At 53.2% G+C, this 19568-nt stretch overlaps 3 protein-coding genes across 5 annotated transcripts; all 3 read right to left on the bottom strand.

Annotated features, from left to right (window-relative positions):
* Nucleotides 1-1284: 1284 nt before the first annotated feature.
* On the bottom strand, nt 1285-2803 carry LOC140643990 (protein phosphatase 1 regulatory subunit 3C-B-like). Its single transcript, XM_072846406.1, has one exon. It carries the CDS (start codon nt 2801-2803, stop codon nt 1937-1939), a length of 867 nt encoding a protein of 288 aa, XP_072702507.1. The 3' UTR covers nt 1285-1936.
* On the bottom strand, nt 2708-11546 carry GINS4 (GINS complex subunit 4). 2 transcript variants are annotated; one of them, XM_072846408.1, is made up of 8 exons: nt 11392-11546; nt 11071-11157; nt 10646-10759; nt 10063-10160; nt 9643-9731; nt 9168-9258; nt 8957-9056; nt 2708-2846 (listed from the first exon to the last, which is right to left on the bottom strand). In XM_072846408.1, exons 1-7 carry the CDS (start codon nt 11488-11490, stop codon nt 8960-8962), a joined length of 675 nt encoding a protein of 224 aa, XP_072702509.1. In that variant the 5' UTR covers nt 11491-11546; the 3' UTR covers nt 2708-2846; nt 8957-8959. The 2 variants fall into 2 exon arrangements, with proteins under 2 accessions (XP_072702509.1, XP_072702508.1); XM_072846407.1 differs by lacking the exon at nt 2708-2846 and having other exon boundaries at nt 8945-9056.
* A 382-nt stretch (nt 11547-11928) lies between these two features.
* On the bottom strand, nt 11929-19312 carry GOLGA7 (golgin A7). 2 transcript variants are annotated; one of them, XM_072846180.1, is made up of 5 exons: nt 19091-19312; nt 17560-17712; nt 17102-17203; nt 15870-15933; nt 11929-13250 (listed from the first exon to the last, which is right to left on the bottom strand). In XM_072846180.1, exons 1-4 carry the CDS (start codon nt 19199-19201, stop codon nt 15886-15888), a joined length of 414 nt encoding a protein of 137 aa, XP_072702281.1. In that variant the 5' UTR covers nt 19202-19312; the 3' UTR covers nt 11929-13250; nt 15870-15885. The 2 variants fall into 2 exon arrangements, with proteins under 2 accessions (XP_072702281.1, XP_072702280.1); XM_072846179.1 differs by having other exon boundaries at nt 11930-13253; nt 19091-19310.
* Between the last annotated feature and the right edge of the window lie 256 nt (nt 19313-19568).

Raw genomic sequence — 19568 nt, 5'->3', positions numbered from 1 at the left:
AGCCAGGACTCGTGCTGGCAAACTGGTCAGACCGGCCGTCTGAGCTGGCAGCCGCTGCCCTTCGAGGGGCTCAGTTATCGCATTCCTTCACCGTGTCACCCAGCCGCGGCCCGGCAGGGCAGGCCACGCACCAGGCAGCACGCAGGGCCAGCAGCCGCGTGTGACGAGCCCTGGGCAAGCGCAGGCAGCCCTGCCTGCTGGCCACAGCCTCTGGGGCTCCCGCCAGGACGGTGCTGCTGACGCCCCCGGGCTGGCAGGTCGCCCGTCGGGCCCCGCCGCGGTAACGCCCCAGGGCAGAGCCAGAACCCGGCTGCCGGCGCCGCAGCGATCGCACCCCGCGCCGGCTGCCTCCGGGCGGCAGCTTCAGGTTCGGCACCCGGCGGCGGAAGCCCTTCCACCCGAGCCGGGGGACGCCCGAGGGCGCAGCCGGGGCCGGGCGCGGCGCGGCTGCAGCGAGGCCGGGGGCAGCGGCCAGCGCTGTTCGCAGCTTTGTTCACCGGGAGCGCGGCGCCGGCGCACCGGGACACGGCCCACCGGGACACGGCCCACGAGCGCGGCGAATCAGGGCAGGGCCGGGGCTCGGCCCGGCGACCTTCGGCCTCGGCGTGTGCGCGCCAGGCAGCGGGTGCTCGCCGGGGAGCGCGGGCGCAGCTCCCGCCGGCAGCGCGCGGCCCGCCGTGCCGGGAAGGCGCGAGGAGCGCCCCGGAGGCCCGGGCGGGGACGGCTGGCCCCGCCCCTCCGCCCGGGCCGGGCGGCGGGGACCGGGCTGCGGCAGCAGGGGCCGGGGTGCTGCGGCGCAGCCGCGCGGCGGGCCGGGCCGGGCCGGGCCGAGCCGATGGCCGGGCCACACCGCACCCGACGCGGGGGGGCGCTGCGGCGCGGCCCGCACCACGCCGGGGAGGCCGCGCTCCCCGAGGCGGGCGCCGGTTAACGGTCCGCGGCCGGGCCCCGCCCAGGCGCCCCGACCCCGCCGGTCGCGGCGGGAGGCGGTGGCCCGAAGCCCGTGCGCAGAGGCGGGGAAGAGGAGGGCGCGGCGCCGCGCGGGCCCGGGCCGGGCCGAACCGGGCCGGTCGCGCACTCACCTGCCGCCACTGCCGCCGGGCCCCGGCTCCGCCCCCGCCACGTGCCGTGCGCGCCTCCGCCCCGCGCTGCGTGCGCTGACGTCAGCACGCCGCCCGCGGGGCCGCGCCCGCAGGAGCGCACCGCCGCCTCGCGCCGCCGGCAGAGCGCGCCCGCCCAGCCCCGGCCCCGGCCCCCCGGTACAGGCAGCGGCACAGGCAGGACTCACGACGCGCCGTCACTTTATTAACTGCCCGTTACAACACCAACGCCGCGCGGTGCCCCCGCCGCCCCCGGCCCGGTAGCCTGCGCGCTCGGTCGTCCCCGTGGTGAGCTCTCCTCGGGACCGCGGCTCGGGGAGTGCCCGCAGCGGGAGGCCGGCAGGGCAGCGGGAGGCCGGCAGGGCAGCGGGCCCCACCGGTGGCTGCCGCCACGCCACCGTCGCAGCCTGGGAGCGCGAGCGCTGCTGAGGCCCGGGCCCTGCGCGCCCCTCGCCAGCAGCTCCACACAAGGCACTTGGGAGCAGCAGGACCCCGCAGCCCGCATGGCTGGCTCCCACCCAAAGCAGCCGACAGACCCGGGCACGGCCCGCAGGCCACGGCCGCTGCTTTGTCGCTCCCCTGCTGTCGCAATAGCATCGCCTCGAGAACCTGCGGGCAGGAGTGACAGCAAGCAGCAGCTGCCAGCCTCTGTGGCAGGAGCCAGCAGCGAAGAAGCTTCCACGGAGAACGGCAGCTGCTCGTACAGCAGCAGGCCAGACGCATGGAGGAGCTAACAAAACTGTGAGCAGCATCTTCTGCAGCTGACCCCTCCCCAAAGGCCCTTGTACCATAGTCGGGACGTGGAAGGGACCTACGCCTCTCCACACGCTGCTTTCCTACCAATAAGGAGCCTGGGTCTCTGAGCGATGCCGCGTCTGCAGGTGAGAAAGGACCAGGGTGGCAGCCCGAGAGGTGCCAAGATGCTCCCAGGCCCTGCTGGCACTCTTCACAGCACGGGAGGGAGGGCGGATCATGCCCACATGGCAGATCTTGTAGTTCCTCCCGTAGTTGTTGTCCCAGTGGGTCTTCTGTCCGCAATGGAAGGAGATGCAGAACTCTGTGGCCCTGTGGGAGACAGATGGCTTGGGCAGGGCAAGCTCAAAAGAGAAGGTGTCTGTGTCGGCTGAGCTGTACGTGCTGTGCATGTACTGGCAGGGGATGTCCCGGAAGCTCTTCCAGCCATCAAAGGTGATGCGGACCATCACTTTCTTCTCATACTCGATGTTTCTGACCTTCACTGTCCCTGACAGGGCACGATCCTGGATCAGGCAGTTCTCCAGGCAGACGTGGTCGCTGTGTAGGCGGCTGCGGAAAGTCATGTAGTCCACAGAGGGCTGTGGGAAGTCCAGCACATACCTGCACACTTCTGGGCGCGAGTCCCGCAGCCTAGGTCGGAAGCAGGCAAGGTCAGACAGGGCATGCTGCAAGTCACAGAGGTCCTCCTCAATCTTTGAGAAGAAACGGACAGCCGTCAGCGAGAGCCCCTTCATGTCAGCAAACACGACCCTCTTCTTTTTCTGGCCCTTGGAGCTCTTGGCGCTATCTCGCCGCTCGGGCTCGGGTTCTGCACTCAGCTTCTGGTTGAGACAGGATCGGAGGGGTTTGCGCCCCCGGTTGCCCCGCAGCTCCTCATAGGAGTTCAGCAGCTTGCGGATGGGGGGCGAGTGGCTCAGGCAGAGCCGCACGGCCAGGTCCACGGGCATGGCTGGGGGGGCGACGGCCCTCGCGCTATACACCTGGAAAAGCCTAGAGGCGAAGAAGGGTCAGGCGGTGTGCCCCAGGCGGTGTGCCCCAGGCTGCCGGGCCCCGGCCCCGGCGAGCGCCCCGCCCCCCTCCCCTCCCCGCCCCGCGCTCACTCGCCGCAGCTCATCGCCTCCCGCCCGGTCCCGTCCGGTCCCGCTGCCGGCGGCTCCGCGAAGTCAGTGGAGCCGTGGGAGCACCGGCGGCTCCGCGCGGTCAATGGAGCCGTGGGAGCGCCGGCGGCCGGGACACCCCGCGGCTGCGGCGGCAGCCAATCAGCGCCGGAGACGCGCCCCCGAGCGGCCAATAGGGGCCCGGGGCTGCCCCGCCCGCTCCCGCCCCGCGCCTCCCTGGGGGGCGGGGGCGAGGCCGAGCAGCCGGGCCGGGCCTGGCCGGCGGAGCCCGCGAGGGGAGGGGGCAGAGAGACCGAGCCAGCCCAGCGACGCGGGCACCGCAGCCCGTCCTCCCTCCCGCGGGTACCGCTCCTGGCTGCGGCCTCGCCCCCCGGCCCCGCTGCCTGCTGCTGAGCTCCGCTATGAAGCGGGCTAACAGGAGGAGCAGCGCAGGAGGAGCTCCTGACGCCAGAAAAACGCGAGTGCTTTTGGAAGATAAACGCTTCCTCAACTGCCGACGCCCGGAGGAAGCTGCAGGAAGAGGAGCGTGTTCCTCTGACACGGCCCTCAGCGCTCGGAGGTTTGAACTTTCATACGTGCCTTTCCGGGTGCTTGTTCAAAGACGGCTATTTCCACACAAAGAAAATCCCAGACTCTAGCCTCGTCCTCTACCGAAAGTGAATCTAATGCAACAGTTTCTTACCCCTGTTCCTTGCCCTGAAAAAGAAATTCACTCGCAGCTGAGCAGGCAAGAGCCACTGGGGCGTCCCTGACATTTACATTCAAAATCACCTTCACTCTTTAGCTCCCATGTGACTCCTTGACAGAAAAGGCTGTCGCCTAAATCAGATCTCCCCTGCCCCGTACTACCTGCTAATCCCTCCAGAGCTGTCCAGCCATTTATGTTAAGCAGCCCTGGCTGTTCCTGCTGACAGCACAGATTTTCATCAGCTCATGACACAACCTAGCTATCAGTATTTATACACGGCTTTCCATCGCCACTGTGTCTGAATGTCCCCAGCACAACGCCAGACACCTCTCGCAGGATGGCCAGAAGTGAGCTTGAACCCAGCGCTTGGCTGGCAAAAATCTGCACTTCAGCCCCAGCCTCAGTCAGCAAAAACAGATGAAAAAGAAGCAAGAGAGTCAAAGCAGCACCATCCCCTAGAAGGACGTGTGGCACTCGCGTCGCTGCTGGCCAGACACTCCCGCCTGGGGAGGAGCAGGACAGCGGTCTTTGTGGGTGACCAGGAGCCAGAGGCACTCGTCTGGCTGGGCCTGCAGGAGCCAGGTGTCTGCTGTTGCCCAGGGCTCCTGGGTACCGGCCCCCCCACCCGGCCAGCGCCAGAGCAGATCCATCTGCTGGGCCTAGGCCAGACCTCCTGCTGCCAGCACGCAGCCGACGCTGCACCAGGAGCCTCGAGCTGAAGCCCTGGCTGGTGACCATGCCCTGGCCCAAGCTGGAAGCAGCGCTCCCCGCTTCTGAGGCCAGCCTCGGAGACGGGCAGCGCCACATCCTTCCACAGAGCTCAGCTGGAGGATCGGCTACAGCGTACTCACCCCTACAAGGTCTAACTGTGGCTGCAACTGCCCAAGTTACAAACCCAAGCGACACCTCCCGAGGTCGTGACAGCAAACTGCCCCCCCTTTTCTCAGAACCATCTGCTTTTGAATCTTTGAATACTTGAAACTTTTTCCTGCAGAATTTCCAGTTGTTTCCCCACCGTGTAGGAAAGTTTGTGTAGGCAGTTATTGCTACGAAGGAATAATCGTCCTTACTGAATCACAGGCTATTTATTTGAGATTGTTTTCCTGTAGACAGCCAGGAAAAGACACAGAACCACCTTTGGATTACTTTTCCTAGATGGGACTTTCAGAAGAACAACTCCCTCGATACCAGCTCCAACGCGGGTATTTCTCAATTCTGGGAAAGCTGCTGTCACCCAGAAGCGCAGCAGCCTACAACCAGGGCAGTGGAAGAGAAAGCCCACAGAAAAATACCAGCGACAGGTTTTCCACACTCCACATTTCCCAGGTGACTGGGCCCCAGGGAAGACAGCTCCCCTGCACACCGTTGTGATGGGTGGCATACTAGACAACTCCACATGCTTACAAGCACAGATGCCCTCCAGCAGACACGATGCAGGCAACGAGTCAATTTGCAGCAGTTGCTTTCCGAGAACCATCCTTTCAGGCTGACAGTGCGTTTTCCCCACACACTTCAGTGACTCGGGGGAGTCAACACAGAGGTGAAAGAGGCTTCCTAGCAATGAAACCACTTGCCCCACCTTTCTCCTGCACTCAGGAGAGCAGATCCGGCTCAGGCTGGGAAATCACAGCTCACCATCAGTGCCCTCCTTTCGACCTCTTTCACCATCCACCTACTTTGCATTTAGAGCTAATCACTCAGTAAACCCAAGCTATCTCCACCTTGGAGGGAGCAGAGAACAGTATTTGAGCTCAAGCCTTACAGCAGACCCCATGGAAGCTGGAAAAGGTGCTCCCACTCTGCACATTCTCTTCCAGAGGCACAGATTAAGTGGATGGACTGCTGGGTCTCCTCCTCCATCTAAAAGTACAAGCCAAAAGCATCACTTCCTCAACAAAGTTGCGGACACTTCCCCTTCCTCCAACACAGACAGAACAGAGGCACAGTGTTAGCAGTGAGGCAGTATCCAGTCCCAGAAGTGTCCCAGTATTTAGTCATGGAAGGACACAAAAAGCAGACAGCAGCATTCTCAGGTATGCCAACACTGAATCTCACTATTAGCCTGAGTTCAGCCTACTAGCCATCTTCCAAATGATGTGGATGTGCCATCAGCCTGTGATGATGTTGCCATGTGCCAGCTGTCAGACTCCAGGGAGGAGCTGTACTGAAGGCACTCTGGAAGGGATCAGATCCAGTTTCGATTCAGCTGCTAGAAGAGGACAGGCACCCCTTATGCTCACATTGCTGCAGCCACGTGAGATGCAGCAGTGAGGCAAGTACTAGCTGTCTGGACAATTATCCAGTCAAACTTAATAGGGCCAAGGAGAAAGTCTGCCAGACGTGCCGCCTAGACATTCTCCAAGCAGCTTTTCTTTAGCACGCTTCTTCAGCAGCGGATTAGCAACGACTTTGCCTGGGAGCTTCAGTCACCTTTGTGAAGCTGCCTGGGCTGTAGATATGGGCAGGGCACAATCCACAGCCCTTCCTGGGGGGCTGTGTAGAGGTATGTGCTACTGATTCCTAAGGATTAAAACCAGACTCCTCTTAACATCTATACTTAAAAGAATCTTCTTTACCTAAATGGATTCATTAGGAACACTATAAACCACACATGCAAAGCCACTCACGCTACAAGATGCAATGTGTCACCCCCCGCCTGGCAGGGGAAGAGGAGTGTCAGAGGAGCACCAGGCTGTTCCTCACACAGACCACCATGCAGGGAAGACCCTGCCCTGAAGGAACACAAGCCACTGTCTGTCCACGCACCTGCCAGGCACTGAGCTGAGGTAGCACGGGACACCCTAGAAGAGGCACGCGTGGGTCAACAGGGCCAGAGGAGCTCTTCCTCCGTGTGACCAGCACAAAGGAATTGCTTGTCCCCCTTGCCCCAGCAGCTGTTTCAGCAGAAGGAGGTTTGACAGTTTCTACACCCACAACCGCAATCAGAAGCTGTACCAGAACCCCTCACTCTGAGGGAGGGTCTTCAGATCACACATAGCAGAAAGCTGCTTTCTCCTGAGCCCACAATTACAGTTGTTCCATTTTAGTGAAACTGGCTGCCACTGGTCTTAAATAAGAGCTGCATCCCAGCAGCTAAACACTGAAGCTTTCTAGAAAATGCCCCAACTCGTCACTTTGCATTTCTTCTATTGATCCAAGTCTCCCTGCACAGGGAGCTGAATGCTCTGCTGCAGAAATCAAATAGAGTGCTGGCCTGATAGGAAGCAGCACGAATAACACACAAAGCATAGAAGGTGAGGCAAAACCAAGACTCCTGTTCTTATCCTGCAGCAAGAGACCGTTCTAGGAAAGCTCTGCCAGCCTCATGCTCCAATATCTTTCTGAACATGAAGGCACCACAAGCCCCTACAAGCTTACAAAATTCCTCAGAACTCTTCCACGGTGCTCAGCTGCTGATCATGCAGACCATCCTGTACAAGGGCCCTACTTGCTCTGGAGTTCACTGACCAAGGCAGCCTTGAGCTTGAGGATTAGCTGTAATAGTGGTGCAATCTCCCTGAAGTCAGCCAGCCCAAGGAAGCAGGTCAGAAAAGGCTGGAAAAGCAGCAAGGCCTCTCACCCCCCTCGCTGGACTTGATCTACGTGCAGAATTTCAAGAGGTGAAATAGCAGCACTTAAATCCTCTGTGCAGGATCTGCTCTGGGGTTGGCTTCATGCAAAGTCTGTGCACTCAGCAGAACCGCAGATCGAAACAGTGTGAAGACCCCATGGCTCTGGCACAAACACCCTGAGCGTGAATCAGTTGCTCTGGTTAAGAAGAGGTTTGTGACAAATGCTGTCTGACATTTCCAAAGCTTTGATCGTGATTGCATCATTCACAATCTGACCAGAGAAAACACAGCTGCCTGTGCCTCCCAGAGGCGCTCACTCCTTGGCCCAGGGCAAGAAATGCCATTATCAGCACAAGGTCCAGGCAGCAATTCCAAATCCAGGCCTACTCTGCAGACAAATCTCAGATACCTGTAATGGCAAGGGTGGATATTTTACAAGGCTAGTGCTATTATTGCCAAAATGCCAGGAAAGAAAGCAGTGTAACTCCTCTCTGGCCATATTAGAAGGGGCTGTACTGACACAACTGGGATGCAGGCTGCCTAGGCAGAACAAAGGCAGGGCCTTTCCAAAGAAGGACAGACTTGCTGTTTGGCCCACATAACAATGCTTCAAGGGAGAAACTCGAGGCAAGTAGAAACCCTGAATTCATAAGCTCATGGCCATCTCCCAGCTGATATTGTCAAAAAGACAAAGGGAAGAAACTTGGTAAACTCTTCACTCTCCCTTCCCACTGCAGGTAAGGAGCCGGTGCTAAGCACCCCACGCAGGACCCTATGGCTCTCCCTTGCTTGCCCATGACATTCCTTTTGCTCCAAGGTGCAGTTTCCATCCTTAACGTGCTCCCAATCCCTCCTGCTCCTTCTGCAAGAACCAAGATTTGCTCTGCCACCAAATACCTTTATGTGTGGTGTTTTTTTCTCAATGGATCATGTGGCAAAGATGGTGCAGAAGTATCCCTCCGGTTCACCTCAGAGCAACTGGCCACTTGCACAACATCCAGGGTTGCACAGACCCTGTGATGAGATCAAAGCTGATGGGGGAAGGTGGAGTTTACATAGCTGGTTGCCACACCATTCGGTCAGTCAGTTTCCACCTGATAGCCTAATTTAAAGAACAGTGCTAAACTGTTCTTTAGGAACAGGAATGAACACACAGCTGAAGGTTTAAAACGACAGCACCCTGCTATTTACAAAGGCTGTATTCGCTTTTGAGGATAGATGTGCTCTGTCCAGATCTGCTGTCAAGCCAGCCTGGGATTTGGAGAGGCAGTAGCTACACTCGTCCCTCCCTCGGGACTCCAAGGGGACTGTGGCAAGGCTGCTGCAAAGCCTTGATGGAGTGAGTTCTGTGACACAGACCTCCCTCACTCAGGAGCACCAGAGAAAGGAGTCTGTATCTAGGCCTGTCATAAGCAATTAGGAGTTTGATGAGCTGTGGGGGCAATGAGCCCCTCTGCGCCAGCAGAGGGCAAGATGTCCTGCTGGTTTATTTGCTTGCTTTCAAGGGTACCCCTTCCACCACCGCTGCTGCCCTGCCCAGCCCCGCCACGTCCGAAGGGGACGTGGCCCGGGCGGCCCCACGGCCCGGGCAGCCCCACGGGCCCACTCTGCCGCGCCGCCCCGGCGCCACCTGCTGACGGTGGAACGGCACGGGGGGCACGGCAGCTGCGGCGGCTGCTCCCCCGGCCCCACCGCGGTCCTGGCCCTGCACTCACCGCTCACCCCTCAGATGAGCTGCACCGCTCCCGAGGCCACCAGCGGGGCAATGGTCTTGTAGCGGATCAGATGCTGCGAGCCCTCCTCCAGGTCGATGGTGTACTCTCTGCCAGAGACAGGCGTGAAGTTAAGCTGCCTCTCCTGTTCTGCTTTAACCCACACCGCTTTTGTGGAACCAGCTTATTTACGTGCACCGCATGGGGAAGGACCCACCTACCTCTGCTCATCTGCCTCTGGCTCGACCAGGATGTTCTCCTGACGCTCCAACACCCTCAGGAACACAAAGGAGTCCAGGTTGGGCTTTGGAACTGCAGACAATGGATTCAGAGCACAAGCTCAGCACTCGTTTACGTTCCTCTGCAGGACACTGAGCTAACAGAGGGGTACGAGGGACAGCAAACTCATGGCCAGTAAAGGGAATGCTAGACACTTCTGATCAGATGTAGCATGCACTGCTAAGACAAGACTCGACAGCAGGGGCCGGCATGATCCTGACAGCAGCGCCAAGGGACAGCAGCATCAAGCCACGTACCACACAGCAGAGCAGTGCTACGACACCGCCATCACATCACCTCAGCTTCTGCTGAGTGCCAGCTGGAGGACTAGCCCTTAACACCTCACGCTCCCCAGAGCTTTCCCCACACCCCTGCTGCTGTAATTTTCAGAGTACGCTGGAGTGTGGATGTACTCACCTGATTTCAGGAGAGACACTTTCTGCAGGTTGGGTGGCATGTGTTTCAGGGCCATGTTTTTCAGGTAAGTCTCTGTGTTTGCCATGTACCTGAAACAAACCATTAGAGCATTTACTGGTTGAATCAAATACAAATTTGCAGGGAGAGCATTGACTCAAAATGCCAGCAAGTGACATCTCGTGGTCCCACAGGCATGGCCAGAGACAAGCCTAATGGCTTGCCCTGGTAACTGGCTCAGAGTTACCAGGGTTACTTTATTTCACCTCTTTCCTTGTCCATGAGGAAACCTCCTGGTAAAACCCGGGATTCTTACTGCAAACCTGCCTAAGGATAACAGCCTAAGGCTGAACAGAGCTGTTGAGCATAACACATAGGCGAGTTCTATAAAAAGGGAGGGAGATGCATCCAAAACCTACTCACTCTTTGGCAAAGGCAAACTCCTCTGGTGATAGAATGGAAGGCTCCCCTTCGGCTCGAGACTTCTCCTTCTCCAGGACATGGGGGAAAAACTTCTCTATCTGATATTGGAACAAAATCCCAAAGACTGTAACGGACCTCTCCCGGTAGTTCAGTGCCTACAATACCCACTCCCCAGCGGCTTCCCCTACAGCAGCGGTGCACTGCTGTACAGGTGTATGCAGCAGCTGCAGGCCTGCCCAAATACCTGCTCCTGAATTAACAGCGATACGGTCAGCTGGGGTCTCCAAGCTGCACAACCATATGTGTACGTGACAGGGCCTAGGCAGAACGTGCAAGCATTCAGTTGTGCCATCCTGAGCTTAGATGAGGTAAGAAAACACTCGTAGCAATGCTGTGATCCTCCTTCATCACAACAGAAAAGCGTGTCCAAGGAACGAATTCCTTCAGGTTGCATTTCAGAGGACACACAGAGAGAGAACGCACTTTAACTAAGTGCCTTGCTGAACCAGGAGGCCTTGTATGGGTAAAAATCACTCCTGAAGTCACCCTTTCTCATCCCCTGAGCAGGACAAGCAAGTATTACCTTCACAAGCCTACATCGCAAGTAGCTGCTGAGCACGTAACGGATCCTTTCAATCTCCATACGGTGAACACTGACCTTCAAGTCTCCTCTCTTTGCCCGTTTCAGGTTTGCCTCCTGCAAGGAAAGGCGAAGATAAATTAAATGGTTGAAATGTCAAACTACAAGAAACAGAGAGGAAGATGCGTTTTGTACATAAGGCCCACAAAAACAGACCGTGGCTGCTCTTGATGACACAAAGCACACCGTTTCCTTGTATATCTCAGTCCCCTCTCCAAGACAAGCTCAAAGAAGGTACTCAGAACAGCCTTATCTCAGGGACAGAGGAGCAGACAATCCTGGCGATCCCAGAGGGACCCAAGCATGTGTCTGCCAGGCCAGGCAACCAGGGCCTGCCTGTAGCACCACCTGAGCCCAGCAGAACCTACCATATGATCCAGCTGCTCCACAACACACTCAATGATCTCAGGTTTGCTCTCCAGCAGCTCTGGGGCAAACTTCTCATTCAGCCAGGCCTGAAAAAAGGAGCACTGTAAGCAGAAGCGAGGAATGCACCTACTATACGCCCCAGCCCCGAGAGAGGCCAGAAACTCAGCCCTCCCCACCTCCTCCGGCGAGTCCAGGGGCCCGGCCCCCAGCCGCCCCACATCTCCCGCAGAGAGCCCAGGGCCCAGCTTTCAGTCATCCCCCAGATCTCCCCAGGGAGCCCAGGGGCCCGGCCCTCAGCCGCTCTCCCCAGCCCACGCTACCTGCTCCAGGCTGCGGATGAGCTGCGCCGGGGTGAGTACCAGTTCCTCACTGCCCCCATCCGAGTCTGCCTCCGTCCCTTCACCGCCCGCTGCCGCCATACCGCCACAGCCTCCCGCCAACAGCTACGGCCCTCCGCGCATGCACGGCCCAGCCCACTACGCAGGCGCCCTGCGTGGCCACCCACACACTCTACGCATGCGCGCGGCGTGGCCGCGATGAGCGCCCCCCCAATGGGCATGCACCCGTCGCGGCCTAGCTTGTACCCCGCACTGCGCAGGCGCGGGGCGCGGCCCAGGCGAGCCCCATCGCGCACGCGCCCCATGCCCAAGAAAGGAGAGAGGCGGCAGGGCCCTGGGACGCTGCTGCAACACAGAGCTGTATTAAAAGCTGAGAACACGGTTGCGGCTTAGGAACTGGTCTTGAAATGACGCTAGCTCTGTGTGTTCACAGCCAAGGGCCCGCTGCTGCAGGAGGAAAGATCTCGCCCATAGTGCTGCTTTATGCAAAGCCATGCTATCACATATGACACAGACACAGTTTAAGAAAAAATTTACTAATCCATTAGTACGTCTGCCAATATCGCAACAGATGTGAAAGGCAAACACTGTTACAGTTTAGAAAAAACAAGTCTTATACAATTAAAGTATTAAACAAATCTCAAAAAAAAAAGTCAGTGGCCAAGTAATAAGCCTGGAATTTCAGATCCAGTATTAGCACCTACAGTACCACCAAAAGCCAAAACACTCCCTCTGTTCTGCGTAAGTCTTCTTTTCTAAATTCTTGCATTCCTTCTACAACTGGACAATGAAGCTCAGAACCTAAACCAGGACATCCTTGCTTTGATAAGGGAAAAGGATATAAGAGAAAAATATTAAGCCAGCTTGGTTTGTAGGAACTTTACTTTTGCAGGTATTGCTGAGGAATGTTGATGCATGGGGGATACTAAATAATGCACAGTTCTACTTTTCAATAGTGTGCCAGCAGACAGAATTAAGAAACCATCTTACACAACATCTAACAGTTTGTCAAATCAATGTTTTCCTATAAATTATATATAATAAATCCATAAAGAAACAGTTTTACACTTCACATTAATCAGAGTAGGGTAGGAATTGTTATGTTTATTGGTTCAGCATCCATTTTATTGTACTTACTGTTTTATGAATGAATAAGACCCCCTCTTCTGGTGAGCATTGACAGATGCAATAACAGCACAGATACAGTAGTAAAAAAAACACCAGCATTAAAGTCCGGCTATTCCTCCCCCTTCTAGGAACAACCAAAACATTAAGACAAGTAACACTTTGCCTTCTGGTTTTCCATGAAAATCAGCACAGGAAACATAAAATGCTCGTTGCCTTGAGTCACTTCTCGCCAGGCAGAGGCACTGCGTATCCCCTCACTCCAATACTGAACTGGAGAGAAGGCCTTGTTTCTGGGAAATTCCCAACTCTGACTTGCCGCTTGCCAAAGCGGGACTGGTGTACAGAAGGGTTCAAGAACTAGGGAGGAACAGCACTGCACTTATGTGACTAAAACGAGACTTCCGTTGGGCCAAGTGCCCCATTTGTTTCAGAAGAGTACGTAGCTTTACCACTTCTGCTTTTTCCGGGGGGGGGGGGGGGGGGGGACACGACACGACACGGGACACCAAAACAAACCAACTAAAAAGTGACCTCATTGCTTAAAGGTTTGCCACAAAATGGATGCCGACCAGCTAGGTCACCCCATGTGGAGCAGTTTTAGGAAGTTAGTCCTTGTAGTAGATGGCACTGTGGATCTGGCAGCAGAGAAAGGAATGACGCTCTAAAGTAGGAGGTAGGGGAACTTTGATACAGCAAGTCCACTGTTGAGCTATCTGCTAGAAGAGAAGTTTCATATTATTAGAAACTATTACTAAATAAAACCAACAAAACCCTACACAAACTTTCACATCGCTATATTTTGTTATCTTGGGAGGCATGTAACAGGAAAGGTAGGGTTACCACATGCTGTGGTGAGAGTAGCAGGAACAGAAGCCAATGCTCTGGATTTCATTTGTCTAACGGGAAATAAAGACCTTTACTTCTTTGTTTCTTTCTGCATAACAGGCATAAATATTTCCACTCTCTTTTCTGCACACACTGCCAACAACCTAGACTTAGATTACCATCCCAGCATCTGCAGAGTACCTAAGACAAGGGAGCCAGTTCAAATTTGAGCTTTTCAAAAGCAAAGCTTAATGAAAGTTCAATAGGTATTTTGGAAACCCAGGGATAGTAATTTTGCAGTTCCATACTGCATTGCAATTAGCACGATCCTTTATTTTAGCCTCTCTCTTTCAAGTACTCGGAGCACTCTTTTCACTTTGTGACTGCCACACAGTATCATGAAAACTAAGTGTCCTTCAGCAACTTTTTCCAGTTAAAGCTACCAAAGCTAGAGGTTGCTCGCCACTCGTAACTGAAAGCATCACGAGTAAAGATACCGAAGTGAGAACTGGAACAGCATCCAGCTGAAAAACTGCAATTAAAAGTTTCTGTATGCTAGAATACACTCAGGGACAGAGTCACGCTAAGATTTTTCCACTTAAAAATATTGGGTAGGATAAGATCTCAAATACAGTAGCAGGTCTCAGAGTTCCTGTGAATTTACACAAATGTTGCAGAGACCATTAGAAGCCCCAAGATATGCCACCTTTTCCTAGCCAGAGTCATGTCCTCTACTCCTATACAGGATAGAAAGACAGCCCACATTTTGTAGAGCCCATGTAGGCTACATTCATGAACAGATCATCCAGGACAGTGTGCACGCTCCAGATGACTAGGTTACAGCTGAGGAGATGAATACCTCATAAAGCTCCAGCTCCAGATGAGGCTTACTTGGGTACTCATACTGCTTTCAAAACAGATGTTTACTGACCACAAATATTTGCAATTCATCAAACTATCCAGAACTTCATGATACAAGTCTTCCTTCATTTTAGAAATTTCAGTTGTTTGAAGACTGACAGAACTAGCTTTTATGTAATTGCTCAAAACCCACATCACCTACGAAAACATTCTGCAATAATTGCTGTGAAATGAGTCATGACAAATGGCTTGTGCCAAATATATGCAGATGCAGTTGATAAAACACAAACTTATTCCAACAGCAGAACACAAGTGCCATGCAATACAACAGATTCCCAAGTGCTAATAACCAGATAAAGAAGGGTATTTTGAGACAGAATTGGCATCTACAAGTGATGCCAAGTTGACAAGCCAGAGTTGTTTAGAAACAGGTATGCATCAGCAAGAATCTTCACCGTTTTGCTTTACCAGAACTTCTTGTCATGGTTTGCTCCAGCTTGCAGTAGATTGATCTGGTTTGTATGCACTGTAAATATGGGTCAATCATAAGCAGACTACCAAAAGAGAAATCCTAGAGACGTGTAGCAGAGGCAGGTTAGAAAAAGCACTGAAATAATTTAGTAATACTACCAAGTAAGTTACTCTCATTCTTCCTTTAGGCTGTGTAAGATTTGACTCTTAGAATATGCCATATTCCAAGATTCAGGACAGCACATAAGATATACTGTATTTATACAGTATCTTATCAGACGTTTCTGAGCAGAAGAGGTTTGGAAGAACCCCACTGCTCGGCATATGAAAGCAAAACGTCACCCCAGGCAACAGTAGTTCTCTGTTCTGTCCCTTCTGGAACTGAACAGCTGCCATTCAACAGTATAGAGAAGTGAATCTTCTATAAATGTAGAACCAGGAAGGTAAAATGTAACTACTGACATTGATTTGTTCAGGATTCTGGGGCTAACAACATTGACTTCTAGGCAAAATACAAGGCGATCCTTAACATGCTGTGGTTATGACCTTGATTTCACAAGTGCTCGAAACATGGAAGCTTTTAAAATAGACCCTGGTCTGAGGCACCACAGAAAACACTCAAAAGGAAAAGCTGTTTCTTTCACAGCAGTCTGGGAAAAGGGGGTGCTAGTATAGCACCATCAACAATTTTTCTTGACTATTTCTCTCTTATGCCATTAGTGATGGGTAGGATAAGATGAAAACTCTTTGGAGATCCAAAGTAAGCATTTAAGTAGTGACCTATTTTAAAGTTCAGATTTAAGGGTTAGTCTTAAGTTTGTCTGCTGGGAACCTTACAACAGAAAAGCTTCAAGAGACTAAAAGAGATTTTTATCTACAGAACAGAGAACAATTTTGGACAGAATACAGGTTTAATGCATATTTACACAATCAAGACCTGCATTTCTCTAAAGGTAAATCTGGTATCATCTGATCTGTGTTAACATTCAGTGGCATAATGCCAAGTATTGATACTTCTACTTATTCAGAAAACCTAGTCCACACAAGATATATGTGAACAGCCTTTGATTGCCATACAGTGGTGGGATAAATGTTCTGTCTCAGTATGACAGAATCTACCCCCTCTGAGCATAGAAAACAGGTTGAGATTGATCCAGTATAAGGTTAACAGTTACCTGAGACTCCACGGTTTTATCTTCCGCTGGTCATACCTCTGTCTTCATAAATGGTAATTTCAATCTGCACAAAAAAGCTGTTAAGGAAACATACTATAAAAAGATTAGGAAAACAAAAAAAGAAGTGGAAAAACATTACAACCTTTGATCTTTCCGCTTCCTACCTGCTGTTTCAAGGCTAGTTTCAGAGCTACAAAGCAACTGGAACAGTACAGCTAAGAGATGCCCCGTCAGGTCAGATCAGTGGTCTGTCCAGCCCAGGACTGTTCTGACAACAAGAACACAAGATGCTGCGCGTGGAGGGTTTGTGAGCCTTGCCACCTTCTGTGAAACCTCAGGAAAGGCTATGCACGAGACAAAAGTTAACACTTCTACGGTTCAGCTACTAAGTCATTAACCAAGCTGAAAATGCTTGTACTCAAGTTGAATGTTTTTTTTCAGGAGGTGTATGCATAGAAAAATGTGTAAAACATATTGATAATAATGAAGTCATGCAGGTGACAGCTGTAAGCTATTTAGACAAATACACAGATAACCCAACTGCAAGGAATTAGCCTTAGCATGCATTTAATTGGCATTCTGTGTTTCAAGTTGCTTCGGTTTCAACATTCTCAAAAAACAGTATGTGTTACTCATTCTAGCCCTACATTTGCTATGTGAGGTCTTTACAACTACTAAGGTAATAAATAGATAAAATGCCTGTAGTGTGGTTCAAAAGTTGAAGAAAAGAGGTTAAAATAAGCCATGCTAGAACCAAGAGCAAGTGCTAGGCTGCTATCAACTTACAGTGATGTCATATGGTGCAATCTTCCCCAGAACCTGAGCTGAGGGTTGCAAATTAAGCAACAGCCATCTCTTGCTTTCACATTATCAGCTTCTATCCTACCAGGTTGGTCACTTTTTTCCAATCGGACAAACTGCATATTTAGAGGTCACTGAAATAGAGGAAGCATCTAAAGCGTTGGAAGTACTTTGTTTACACATACTGCATTTTCAAGGAAGTCTCAAAGGACAGATTCCAATACTGCGTTTTCATTGTCTTTTGCTGTGACAAATCTTAATGTACTAAAATCTGACCAGAGAACAGCACACAATGGAGAGTAACAAGGCTAATCACATATTCTGCCCTATCACAGATCAAGTGTGACCAGAGGTTGCCATACTGAGATAAAGAGGTAGCACATCACAGACGGACAAACCAGGAGACAATCTAAGACACCCCAGAAGGATACAACTCGTAGTCCTCTTTCAATGGGGTCTGTCAGAAGGAGGCCCTGAGGAGCATAGATCTTCTCGTTCTGTTCCTGAATGAACTTGGCAATTTTCTTTAGAACCTGGTAATAGAACAGCACAGAAGTCACAGTTCCTTAATCAGGTTTCCCTACATTAGGGTCAGAGCCCCAGCAATATCACAGGTACAGCAACGTTAGGAGAGCCTAGCACACAACTACAGACAGAATTTGCGCAATTCCTCTGAAGTACAAGCGATCATTACGTTACTCAAATTGACTAACACAGACAAGTCTGTCTGACATATATGTGAAATCACTCTGCAGTAAGACCCAGAGTCTATAAAGAATTTGTACAACAACAGTGCAAGTCACAGAAATTCTACCACGAAATAAGTCTTTGACTGCAGTCTGTGAGGCACACTGCCTTCCAAGTAACAAGGTAAACAAAAGAAGCGCACCTTTTCATAATGCGTTTCCATGCACAAGAAGATGGTATAGGCAGTCAGACAGGCGAGACACCCTTCAAGGTAAGATTGGCCCCCAAGTTTTTCAGCTTCTGCATAGAGGTTATTCAGTGTTCGGACAGTCTCTTCAAACTGCTGCCTATCAATCTACAAGAGAAGTCAGGTTTAGCTGTCACGCCCTGCACATTTCAGAACTCACCGATATCTTCGGGTATCTACCTTCATTTATTGCTTACGTGCACTTCCACACTTTGCAGCCACTGTGTTTAGAGCCAAAGTCTGAAGGACACCGAGTTACAGACCTGTAGTTCTTTGTTAAATGCCAAGTGATTAGATCAAGTCTGAATTCCAACACAATGCGAACACAAAACAAGTAACATAACTAAACCAATGTGCAATTCGATTGGAAAAAAAAAAAGCTTAATTCACACACAAAGAGATCTGCTAGATTAAAAAGAGCAGTTAGGGAGTGGATTGACAGAGCTAACTCATAATATCGATAATGCCTTGCTGCTGCTGCAGTGCTGGTCAAACAGGCTCTCAATAAAACAATGCAAAACAAAACAAAGAAACAGGGAAGAGAAGTGCAGTGAGAAAAAGAAAAGACATTAGCAAAGAGTGTTTGTTTTGCTACCAGTTGAAGATATTACATCTGACAGCATTAAACAAAATGAAAGTACTCGAGACAGTACTTGTGAGGCTACTGAACAGGCTCAGCAGAACTGGCTGGTCTCCACAAGAGAGGACAGTGTTAAGGCACGGCAGTACAACAACGCAGGCTTTATTCCCACTGACATAATGAACACATTCTATTTTACTGCTGCAAAAGACAGCTGCCTTCCTCAGGATTAAAGAAAGCACAAAACACTAGCATTTCATAAACACCGAAGAGAAGCATTTTTAACTATTTTTCACGTGGCTCTTCACTGCAAATTAAAAGTATTTTCTTACCACAATTGATCAGAAATGCCATTTGGACAACAAACAACGCTTTTATGCCAAAAAATGAACAATATCCAAAGCACGATAGGCCTTTAAACTTTGAAATCATGCCTCTCTCACACTACGCATAGGGCTGTAAGAAAAAGAGAGGATTAGAAAGCGCTAGGATCCCTAAGCTTACAGACAGGAATGAGGCCTCAGCACAGCACCCCTGGGGCGCACCGGAGGACCCCCGCCTCCCCCCCACACCTAACAGGGCGGCTTGAGGTAAAGGAGCAGAGGTTTGTGCGAGAGACCGACCCCGCACTCCAGAAAGACGCGGAACGGGCTTGCGGCCGCGCGAGTCCGTCCGGTCACTCGTGAACGCCACCCGGGCGCCGGCCGGTCCCTCTCCGCACGCCCTTACACCCGACGGCCCGCGGGCCTACGCAGGGCCCAGCCCTTCCCCGCCGCACCGCGGGCTCGAAAGCGCCGCTCCCGCCGCGCACAGCGAGTTGCGAGCCGCAGCGGCCGCGGCGAGGCGGGCGGCGGGGGTCGGCCCCGTGCTGCCCGGAGGGCTCGGAGCGGGCCCGCCCCGCCTTACCCTGTTCTCCAGCTCGGCCGGGAACTTGCTCTGGAACTGGCACCGCGTCCCGCCGCTGTAGTCGCGCTGGATGAACACCTTGCCCGACACGGGCGCCTGCTGCGGCCTCATCGCGCCGCCGCCACTCGCGGCCGCCGCCGCCCACACCGCTCCGCTCCCCTCCGCTCCGCCGGGCGCCGCCGCTCACTTACGGCTGTCGCAAAAGCGTGAGGACGACTCCGGGCTGGGGAAAGGGCGGAAGTGCCGTCTGGCGCACGCGCCGCCGCCTCGCCGACCCGGGCGGCCGAGCGGCCGGGCCTGCGCATGTGTGCACATCGCCTGCCTCCCATTGGCTGCCTAGCGACTCCCCCCTCCCATCACAGCTATGGTTACCCCACGTGCGTACCGCGTGGTACAGCCCGCGTGACGCCCCCCTCCCGAACACATGGTACAGCCCTAACCCCGGTGTACCGAACCCCATGGTAACCCCTAACCTACA

The sequence above is a fragment of the Ciconia boyciana genome, chromosome 25, assembly GCF_034638445.1.
Source record: "Ciconia boyciana chromosome 25, ASM3463844v1, whole genome shotgun sequence".
In the NCBI taxonomy this organism is placed as follows: Eukaryota; Metazoa; Chordata; class Aves; order Ciconiiformes; family Ciconiidae; genus Ciconia; species Ciconia boyciana.
Note: the sequence above shows the minus strand (reverse complement) of the source record. Positions and strands in the feature narration are given on the sequence as shown.

What these genes read in the sequence shown, in the direction of transcription:
- LOC140643990 (XM_072846406.1), bottom strand. Translation starts at nt 2,803, where the DNA reads ATGCCCGTGGACCTGGCCGTGCGGCTCTGCCTGAGCCACTCGCCCCCC.
- GINS4 (XM_072846408.1), bottom strand. Translation starts at nt 11,490, where the DNA reads ATGGCGGCAGCGGGCGGTGAAGGGACGGAGGCAGACTCGGATGGGGGC. An exon ending in TCATCCGCAGCCTGGAGCAG is followed by an intron (nt 11,158 to 11,391) that starts GTAGCGTGGGCT and finishes TCCTTTTTTCAG; the next exon opens with GCCTGGCTGAATGAGAAGTT. An exon ending in CCAGAGGCAGATGAGCAGAG is followed by an intron (nt 9,057 to 9,167) that starts GTAGGTGGGTCC and finishes TGTCTCTGGCAG; the next exon opens with AGAGTACACCATCGACCTGG.
- GOLGA7 (XM_072846180.1), bottom strand. Translation starts at nt 19,201, where the DNA reads ATGAGGCCGCAGCAGGCGCCCGTGTCGGGCAAGGTGTTCATCCAGCGC. An exon ending in TGGAAACGCATTATGAAAAG is followed by an intron (nt 17,204 to 17,559) that starts GTGCGCTTCTTT and finishes TTCTATTACCAG; the next exon opens with GTTCTAAAGAAAATTGCCAA. An exon ending in TTGAAAGAGGACTACGAGTT is followed by an intron (nt 15,934 to 17,101) that starts GTATCCTTCTGG and finishes TTTTTTGTGCAG; the next exon opens with ATTGAAATTACCATTTATGA.